Source organism: Cupressus sempervirens, chromosome 4 (assembly GCF_028749045.1).
Source record: "Cupressus sempervirens isolate cs-2001-9-10 chromosome 4, ASM2874904v1, whole genome shotgun sequence".
NCBI classification, from domain to species: domain Eukaryota; kingdom Viridiplantae; phylum Streptophyta; class Pinopsida; order Cupressales; family Cupressaceae; genus Cupressus; species Cupressus sempervirens.
Window position 1 is genome coordinate 338,132,172 of NC_143121.1, and position 11,026 is coordinate 338,143,197.

At 35.5% G+C, this 11,026-nt stretch overlaps 1 protein-coding gene across 1 annotated transcript; it reads left to right on the forward strand.

Moving 5' to 3' along the window:
* Positions 1 to 1,541: 1,541 nt before the first annotated feature.
* XK-2 (xylulose kinase-2) lies at positions 1,542 to 10,653 on the forward strand. Its single transcript, XM_089825131.1, has 11 exons — positions 1,542 to 1,890; positions 3,021 to 3,678; positions 3,909 to 3,997; positions 7,362 to 7,426; positions 7,960 to 8,015; positions 8,167 to 8,287; positions 8,397 to 8,471; positions 8,893 to 8,946; positions 9,103 to 9,197; positions 9,403 to 9,577; positions 10,171 to 10,653. The coding sequence occupies exons 1-11, from the start codon at positions 1,616 to 1,618 to the stop codon at positions 10,401 to 10,403; spliced, it is 1,896 nt and encodes a 631-aa protein (XP_089681257.1). The 5' UTR covers positions 1,542 to 1,615; the 3' UTR covers positions 10,404 to 10,653.
* Positions 10,654 to 11,026: the final 373 nt, after the last annotated feature.

An 11,026-nucleotide genomic window follows, 5' to 3' on the forward strand; every position in this document is an offset into this window, starting at 1 on the left:
TATATAATTCGAAACCATTTGAAACGCCTATTTATCATTCCCCTTTTCCTCTAAAAATTTCCTCTATTGTCATTAAAGGTGAAAGAAAACCCTTTAAAAACTTGACATTTTATCAACAATAAACAATGATTTCGGTAAACCCTTCTAAGAACCCTTGAAAAGCTTGAAACATTTGCAAATCACACAATAGAAATTAATGATTAAAAACCCTTCTAGCAATCAGTAAATAAAAACCATTAAATCATTACAAACCCTTCAATCATAACAAACACATACAAAATCCCATCTTTCTCCTAAAACCCGCAAGATACTTCAAATTATTACTCAACGTTATACAATTTTTCTTTACCATTTTCTTAAATTACCACTTTTTTTCACATTACACGCAACTATTTCACGATGAAACCCCAAAGACATAAAATGAAAACTGTAAGATAATCATGGAAACACTAAGTGAACCATAAATAAAAGCAAGAGTAAACACATGGAAAATCTCATATTGCTCCCAAAACCTAGGAGATGCTACAAACATTCACAACAAACACAACAAAAAGCTATGATTTTATCGACATTCTATAATAAATCTTTACCATATTCTCAAATAATTACTTTCTCTCACATTACATGCAAGCATTTAATGGTGAAACCCCAAAGACATACAATGAAGACTCCAAAATAATCATAGAAACACTAAGTGAATGATAAATAATAGTGAAATATTGTCACTTTGTGACTCCTCACCTCAAATGCAAAAGAAGGACAAGGTTTGGCGAAAAAAAAAAGATAAAGGCAGTGGAAAGCATTGGCAAGAGTTCTGTGAATGACTTCTACACGACAAAAATGAACCAGTTTATAGTTAATTTGCCTTAGTAAATGGGTTAACCGCGTGTGGTAACGTGACCATTCATGAGCAGTAATATGTGTCATTGTGCACAGTAATAGTGTCGGTCGTGGTTAAGTCAGGGTCATAGTGGGGTGTTATAACATAGGGTTTTGATTTCAACTAGGGACAATGTGTTTTAATTAAAATGACCCCATCGCAACATTTTCTACCAAGTGGGCACGTTGACATTATAAAGTGAACATTCATCGACACAAAAATAATTGCTTAGTGAATTAATCGGAGGTTTTTTTCAGCCTAAATGAGAAAGATAATTAGTAAGTTTTGCTCGTGAGTTCAAGACAAACCACGTTTAATTAGGCCACTCTTAGACCACCTCACACTCCACAGATTCTATAAAGAATTCTGTAATTGTAGAATAGCTCAAACTCATTCGACTATCCTCCCTACAGATTTCAACATGAGATTTAGGATCTGTAGGTGTGCATAATTTCCATATCTGCTATAAAATTTGAGAGGATTCATTAAATTTTTCCCGGACAACTCGTAGCTAATCGGAACAACTTCCCGAAAATACCGAATATCTGTACACATGACGTGTTTTTACACGAAGAAAAGTTTTAATTCGCTGAATTTCAATTTCGTCCTTATCCAGTATAATCTCCGAAAATAAATGCTTAGGGAAACAAATTCGGGAGACACAGATAAACCAAAGCATTCAACTCAGCTTACAAACAGCTACATTTAACACAAATCCGCGTCGGAAGACCCCGAATGCATGTAAATAGGCCATCTATGCGTGCAATTATCCTTTCCGATAGCGCTCGACTTAAGGCTTTAACCCCTCGATCACAACTCATATTTTATCCAAATCCCCATTCTCAGCGTATATCATCATTTCACAATTTAAACAAAAGTAAGCCCAAATCATTCAAGGCTCTCAGAAATAGATCGAGGATTTATTCGATCAAGACAAGGAAGGTCGAGATCATGGCTGCTTATGCACTTCCTGAAGATGCACTGTTTCTTGGTTTGGATAGCTCTACTCAGTATGTTCATTTCTACTCTCCATGGACAACTAAAATGATTTCTTCAATTAATGTAATATCAATTTCAGAAACATTAATTAGATTAGATTCATGTGGTGTGGGGGCATTAAACCGGCTATTTTAGAACATGGTTGTCTCAATTCAGACATTGTTAAAAAACCTATTGGAATTTAATGACAGTTGTTTCAAAAACTATACTTTTGGAAGACGACATATAGATTTTTTTGAGCAAGTAGTGTTACATGTCTTCATTAACATAAACATAATAAATAATCTGCCATGACTGCCAGACTCTAATGCTCTTGGCTGGTCTCGTCCTCTTAATGTCTGTTTTTTTGCTAGCTGCTTGTTTTTTAATTTTAATAGCAACTTTATAATTTTAAGAATGTGATTGTTGGTTAATCTTTTCTTTTGATAGGGTTTAAACAGATAAATTTGGAGGATTTGCTGGCTGCTCCTACAGTGCTTGATCTCTGAAATTTGATAACAAGAAATGCGCTTTCTTATTTTAGGTTTTTTAAATTAAATTGGATTTATGTGATGATCAGTCGTTTCTTCTCGGTAATGTTTTCAATAAGGTGATTTAGAGACGTTTTTGAACATTTGAGAAATGTTTTAGGCCGTAAATATTTTATATTTTACTGGAAATGTCTTGGAAAGTCCTGTATTCCAAAATGCAGGTATTTTAGAGGGTTTCTGGAACCAGAAAACAGGTGTTTTAAGGCCTATGAACTTTTTGGGGATTCAGAACATCCTATCTAATATTCGATGATATACTTTTATTGGCTTCCAATTACATGTCTGGTTTTAGTTGTCCTGAGATATGAATTTTATATGGGAATTTATAACAATTCATTTTATAATTTAATTTTAAAATTCGTCCTCATCTTTCTGATGGATCAAAGAGCAGGGTCGAGAACATTGATAGAAAGTTCTGGCACAGTTTCTACCAGAAATACTCCCAACTCATCCAAAATGGGCTGTGGAAATATTATGTCCATAATTTGATCTTATCATTTGACATGCGTTTTTCTGAAATTATTGACTTTTCTAATTTTTTAGAATCAGTTTTGCATCTCTTGTCCGTTTTTAACAAATTATCTCATTTTTTTATTGTATTCAATTCACAGGTCTCTTAAAGCAACTGTGTTGGACAACAATCTTCGCATTGTCTCTTCTGAAATTGTTCATTTTGACTCAGAGCTACCCCATTACAAAACCAAGGATGGAGTTCACAGAGATCCCTTGGGTAGTGGACGAGTTGTATCACCTCCTTTGATGTGGGTAGAAGCTCTCGACCTCATTCTTAACAAATTAAAGAAGGCAAATTTTAAGTTTGACAAAGTTAGGGCAATTTCTGGAAGCGGACAGCAGCACGGGAGTGTTTACTGGAAAAAGGGAACCTTGGATTCGATTCTAAAACGATTGAATCCAAAAGAAACTTTGGCCGTGCAGCTTCATGATGCCTTTTCTACAAACGAATCACCTATTTGGATGGACAGTAGTACAAAAGTGCAGTGTAAAGAAATTGAAAATGCGATTGGTGGGGCAGCTGAGCTGTCTTTGCTTACTGGGTCATGTGCTCATGAAAGATACACTGGACCTCAGATACGGAAAATATATCAGACACAAAAGCAGATATATGACAATACTGAAAGAATTTCACTTGTGAGTTCTTTCATGGCATCCCTTTTAATTGGTGGCTATGCTAGCATAGACGAGACTGATGGAGCAGGGATGAATTTGATGGATCTAAGAAAACGAATTTGGTCAAAGGCAGCCTTAGAGGTTGGTTTACCCTGTTCACCATCTGATTGTACCAATAGGACAAATAAAATGAATTTTGTAGCTATGCAAGTGAGCAAGGTTTTATGGCAGTTACTAATATCTCTGTGTATGTGATGGTTGGAAGCATAGGGTTTACATTGCCTATGAGAACTGCCACCCGGAAATTTAGCCTATTGCCTTGAGAAACTTGATCTAACTCTGGTTTGCTTTCTTTTTTAACTGATTCCCAGGCCACTGCCCCAGACTTGGAAGAAAAGCTTGGACCATTGGCTCCACCTCATGCTGTTGCTGGAAATTTGAGTACATATTTTGTAGATAGGTAGACAATTTGTCCGTAACTACAGTTTTTTTATGCTTTGCATCCCCTGTTTTCTTAAGGAGTTTGTGGACGGTAGAAATTTGTTGAAAATGTTCTTTTCCTTGTTTTCTTAATAAGTTTGGTGATGGTAGAAGTTTCTATGAAATTGTTCTGTTGCTTCATCAACATACAGTTGTTCTATGTTTCTGTGCCTTGTGTCCAATATATCATTTCATTGGCAGAGATCAGTTCAGATACATTGTGATTGAGAGTTTGAATTTTCCTATCTGGATTTTTAAATTGTTTTTGATCACCTTTTCATTTAACTTCAGGATGATAGGTCTGACCATTTCAATGTCGTTGAAACTTTCATCTGATCATAACAACCTATGATTCTTTACTTGCCTTATAAAAGTCTACACTCTCAATAATATTCAAACATTATGATTCTTTATTTGCCTTGTAAAAACTTACAATTTCTGTAATACCCAATGCCAATTTGATTTTCATGAGAGTCATGAACTGTTGGTTATACTGAGAGGGCGGTGAATCAGTATATCACCAGTCTATTTAAACTTTTAGCTTTTACCAGTCTGTGATATTCTTACCTGTGGCCTAATCATTCATCAAATAAACAATATGACATGCAAGACAGAAAGGAATACACACATAACACTGGTATATCTTGTAGAAACCCGATTTGTGTGAAAGCCATGGTGTGAGATGATGCTCACAAAATTTGCACCCTTCTAGAGTGCGCTCAGCCAAGAGATTATCCTTCTTAGAAGTTTACAAAGACAGTGTCAAATGCTACCCGGTAAAGGGATTTGAGAGAGATCAGAGACCTGGTAGAGTCTTTACCCGGTTAGAGGTAGCCCGGTTAGAGGTCTTAGAATACAAGTGAATGTGTTCCCCGGTTAAGGGATTCAATACAAAAGACTTGTTAAAGTCCACCGATAATGTGATTTGCTGTTGTAATTGTTAGAGAACAACATGAAGATTGACCTGTGGAAGATACCTACTTATCTTATCTTGATTCAGATCACTTTGATGCTCATATACCGATCTGCAACTTGCTTGGCTCTCCTCAGCTCTGCAACTCAGACTTCACCTCTCCTATGCTCAGCTCTTACTTGCTTCAGCACTTCTGCTCACTCTGTGTTAGGTTCCCCTGGCTTCATTCAACACAACTCATCTCCACTCTTGACACCTCTTTTCTCTTCTTCTCTACTGTGATTGCAGCAGCCTACTTTGGCATTACAGCTTCTCAACATGCAATCCTCTCACTTATTCAAAAGTGTTCAAAAGTGAATGATTCTATGCAGTTCTTATGCGATCACCTTCAAACCCTAATGTGAGAATTCAAAATTTTAATTCTCCAACCTCTGTCATGTCCCATTTTCTACAGGCTATGTGTGCCAGGCACATTGCCCCAAAATGGAAGGTAATGTGTTTTGTGTGACTCCTCCTGTCTGCTTTGATGACATGAATTCAAATTAGAATTCTCCCGCTTGTCTTCCTGTTGGAGCCTGATGTGACAACTCCTTCATTCTCCGAGATGTCAGATGAATTTTACCTGCCCTATGATGTGTCCAGTCACATGTTTCTTGCCTTTGCCTTTGGCCTTGATGCTGCCTCAATCTCACCAGTTGTTGCTGAAGACTCCTTTTTCATCCTGTCTTGTTTGGCTACTAGTCTTCGCTTCCTATCCACCTATCCGGACTTCTGCCCAATGCCAACTTATACTTAGCGCACTTTGTCTAAGTATGTTGTTTGGCTACTAGTCTCCGCTTCCTATCCACCTATCCGGACTTCTGCCCGATGTCAACTTATATTTAGCCCACTTTGTCTAAGTATGTTTGCGAAGATCACTCATCTTCACCTGTCCATTTTCACCATACTCCAGTCCCTTTCTGACTAGGACTACACTAGTGTTCTTCCTTGTCTCACCAGTTTCCTTTCCTGTACCAGTTGATATTTTCAACTTTTTTCTCGACATCAATGACAACTATATTATAACTGGTCTAACCAGTAAGCTCTACCGAACTCTAAGTTTACTCATTTGACAGTTATGCCAAGTTGCCAACAATATCATCTAATTAATTTTTAAAAATGCTCCTGGTTATGTTAATAGTCATGGAAGTATAAAGTATTCTCTTATCTTTAGTTTCCAAATAATATATTAAATATTTCTATCATCTTTGCAATAGAATTTCACAATGTCGAACAGTCTTAACCAGATAAAAAATATTCAGATAAGCTATGTTGAACTTTATAGCCATCACTGTTCCTCTCATTTTTTGTATGAATTTTGAATCTCTAATCTCCACCACAGATTATCTCAAGGATATTGTTAGAATTTAGTTTAGTTATTCTATTAGTATTACGGGTGATTGTTTTTGAGGTGGATATTCCAGAACATATACCATGTATTTTCTACGAGCGGCCTGTTTTATTCATAATTGGAATTGGAATTTTCTTTGCTTTATCCTAGGGGAGTTAAAATTTGTACTCATGATAGTTTGTGCTTTAATATAATATCTTTGGACCAGATGCTTTCATCCTTTGTTTTTGTGTCCTTCATGGAGCATGTTTAAATATTTATCCTACTGTGATATTGCTATCAGGATTCAACTGTGTATTTTAGTTGAGTCAAACTCAATGACCCAAGTTTCATGAGTAGTGATTCACACAAATCCATCTCTCATTGAATGGAACACTCAAGTACTCATTACATCCAGGTGATGCTCCCAGAGGTGAAGCATTGGGACTTCCTGGTATCACCCATCCCAGTATGACTCCAACTCGAGTGCGCTAAAGTACGGAATTTCCTCCATGGTTAAACCCACTCTGCTTGCAACACCATTTGCAAAACCTTCAGCACCTGCTGTCTTATGAACCATTCATTAGAAAACCCCTTAAGCTCATCAATTTATCCTACTGTCAAAGATAAAATGATCTTCTGCATGTAAGTATGCATTTGACTTAATTTTGTCAGGGAAAAATGCTGAATTAAAGTTGGAAATGTCAATTTTTTCAAATGACTTGAGCTCAATCTATAACATAAATTGAGACCTATCCTCTTAACAAAATAAAGTTTACAAGTAAGCTTCCTATCAAACAACAACATGATAAGAGACAGCCTGAAAATATCAAATTTATTCAAGTAACTTGACTTTGTCCTGCACGTTAATGCTGAATTAATATGGAAATTTTTGGTGATTTTACTGCTCTTAGGAACTTTAGATTCATTTTATGAGTTTTTTTTTTTCAAATTCTTTAGTATCATTTGTACAAAGTGCATTCTTTCTAAGCATTGTTTCCCCTTATACCATAATCTGCTTCTGAGGATATTTATTATTTATAGTTGGTGTTAATATTTCAGGTTTACGTTTGACAAAAATTGTTTGGTCATTCAATGGTCTGGAGACAATCCAAATAGCTTGGCAGGTTTATTTTCTCAACCGTATTTTCTGCTCACTAATTTGATTCTAGAAACATTTACCTGTTTTTGTGATGTTTGTGTATGATGCACTTATCAAGAAGAGCTACAGATGGAGCCTGAAACTAAATATTTGTCAGGCATTCTTTTCAAAACTAGAGGAATGGAATGGTTTCTTATTAATAGTACATAGGTGAGACATCGAGAGCTGTCAAATGGTAGTATTCATTTTAGTGCAATCCTAATGGGAGTATTCATAACTGATAACCCCCTGATAAATGTATTTTTAATACTGTTAACCATCAAGATTTTCTCAAGGGCGACTTTCCCAAACCTTGCAGTTCATTTCTCAGTCAAAAGATGCTGAAATTATAAATGACATATGAGACTAGAAACTCCTAAAATTTTTGTATATAAATTTCTTTTTTCATGAAAAAGGAAGTTATGAAAATTAAATAATAATGTACACTGAAAAAACTATTTGTAAATGTCAAAGATTTAATATGTAAAAATACTAATATTCTTCTTCTCTGAACCAAAGGCCTGGCATTGAACCGCCCTGGAGATCTTGCAATCAGTTTGGGTACCAGTGATGTAGTAAGTTGCACTGATTCGATTTACACACTATTCATTTTCTCTCAATCACAATTATATAGTTCATTTCTCCTTACTTTTATGTCCATGGTTTATCAAATATATTATTATGCCTTCTATTATAACGGATGTATGCAATTCATTTGGCAAGTAGGTATTTGGCATCACAAGTGAACCACACCCTGGTCTAGAAGGACATGTATTACCTAATCCTGTTGATCCAAATTGCTACATGGTGATGCTGGTCTACAAAAATGGATCTCTGACACGTGAAGGTGGTATATTATATCTTGTAAGGGGTTATATTATCTTTTAAAGTTGGGGATGCCCGTGATGTTATTCTGGCTACAGTCTAAAAGAATACCTTTTTCTTGATTCTTGCAGAAATTCGGAACCGCTGTGCGAATGGATCATGGGACATGTTCAATGAATTTATAGACCAAACTCCTCCTCTAAATGGTTTCCTATTACTTTGACATGATCAAATTTTTTCTTCATCCACTTACATGTTTGACATTTGTATAAATATTTATGATTAATCAAATTTAGGGTCAAACATCTCATGTATTGAATAATACACTTACTTCTACATTTGTGTCATTAATGTGGAAAATAGTCCCAGGTTAGTAATAATTGTGTTAGGGAAACAAAAGCTAACATAGTAATGTGAGTTGGATTTAGAGGATATTTTCTAGAGGTTGCCTTTTCTTCAAGCTACTCAAGTATACTTAAATTTCAGAACATTCCCTGATACTGCTCCATGGATGGGAAAAAATAAATAAATAAGGAATATTATAAGTGTCATATATTCATTTCCTGTTATGTAAGTTCACCTCAGACTATTCACTGAGACAAATTTCTATGTGATATAAATCTGCAGATGGCAAAATGGGATTTTACTATAAAGAACCTGAGATTTTACCTCCTCTCCCAGGTGGCATTCAAATGATTTTGGGACTCTTTTCATTTTGGTTATTGTAATTAAACTAGTGTTATAATCGAACAATTACACTCAACTGTTTATTTATCCAGTTTTGAGTTTCAAGGATTCCTGTTTAACTTAAGAATTTAATTGTGCTCCTTCTTGAAGCTGGAATTCATCATTACCAGCTTAGTGATTATGAGAACAATGCCGAGAGTCATGTAACAGCTCATCAAGTACCAGAGTTCAATGCTTCTTCTGAGGTAGGCCAGTAAAGATCTTTGTTTTGACTCATAGAGTCTCATAGTAAAATAGTGAAAACTTTTTTGTGCATACAGATTCGTAAACATTCATGTTCTTATTCTTTATCTTTTATTTAATTTGAAAAGCTTGACATGCTTATCTTTAAAAAACTTGCACCTTCCTATACATGGGATTATGATGAGTTTTCTTATGGTATGACTTAAGGTTCGAGCAATTTCGGAAGGCCAATTTATTTCAATGCGTGCACACTCTGAGAGGATAGGTATGCCATCACCACCAGAACGTCTGATAGCAACTGGTGGAGCATCAGCAAATAGCCATATCCTTTCATTGCTTGCTTCAATATTTGGCTGCTCTGTCTATACTGTTGAGAGACCAGGTATGTAATTTACCAATGTTTTATATCTGACCTCTTTCAAACATATCCCATGGATCGTATGGACCACACTTGCATTTGTCACAACCCACATAGGTGAAGAAAACTGAGTTGTTCAAAAAGATTTGACAGGCACAAAGTTTAGGTCCGTGGCAGTGTCGTAGAAGTGGCCTAAAAGAATCCAAAATGTTATAGTTAGTCCTTCAGTGCCTTAGAAACAATAACCTATATGTCAATTTGGCGAAGTGAGACCTCTTTCAATCCAAAATGCCACAATAATTTCTTTTTCTTATGATTAACCAATCAAATAGCTTAAAAGAGTGAATGTACACTCAAGGAGATTCATCATTTTGAATGAGTCTGTGGCAGTGTCGTAGAAGTGGCCTAAAAGAATCCAAAATGCCACAATAATTTTTTTTCTTATGATTAACCAATCAAATAGCTTAAAAGAGTGAATGTACACTCAAGGAGATTCATCATTTTGAATGATTCAAATAATTCTGATCTCAGATAATGTCAAGCACTACTGAATTTCAAAAACATTTTCTAATTGAACTTGTTATGTGATATAGCTTCCATTATTTTGGTGCTTGCAGATTCTGCTTCTTTGGGCGCTTCATTGAGAGCAGCTCATGGATGGGCATGTCACAAAGAAGGAAGATTTGTACCTATTTCATACCTATATGAAGGTAAAGCAGAAGAAACATCATTGATGTGTAAACTTTCTGCTCCTGCAGGGGACAAAGATGTTTACTCGAAGTACAGCAACATTCTTCCTGTGAGGATGAAAATTGAGCAAGAGTTGTTGGAGAAGTTTGGTATCAAATAGGATGTATCTGCTCCCAAACAAGGTGAATGACGAGCAAGCAACATATTTTAGTTCTGTATATGTTGCGAGCTTTCTTGTATAAGTGCTGTGGATGTAGAGAATCTTATGTTGTAGTTCTTGGGGGAGTCTCTTCAATTGTACTTCCCAAGTTCCCAGGGACAAGTATTTGCCACCTCAGTTCTGTGGGGGTGACAATGCATGTGAACTTCTAGAAAATTCAAAATAAATGTAAATTAAGTAGAGTTCTTTAGATCCCTTCCTAGCTAGTATGTCTAATCTTAAAATATATAGCTTTAAGTTCAATTCTTCATAGCTACGTAAAAAGAGATGGAACCTAAAAAATACTTGAGCAATTATATATGATTTTTTAGCTTGCCAAAAGGCTATAATAGATTGTAAGTTTCCTTTGCTGGAGATATATGTAAATCTAAAATTTGTCCAATACTATTCAAATATCTTCAATTTTAACTTGCATTCCTTCTAATCATCTTATCATGCTCACATAAAATCAATTATAGGCTTTAATGATTTAAGTCTAAAAAAGATGAGAAAGATGCATAACCAGGTTCAAACCATAAGCACTAACATAAATGATACCATGAGTGAAAAAAATACAAGTATGT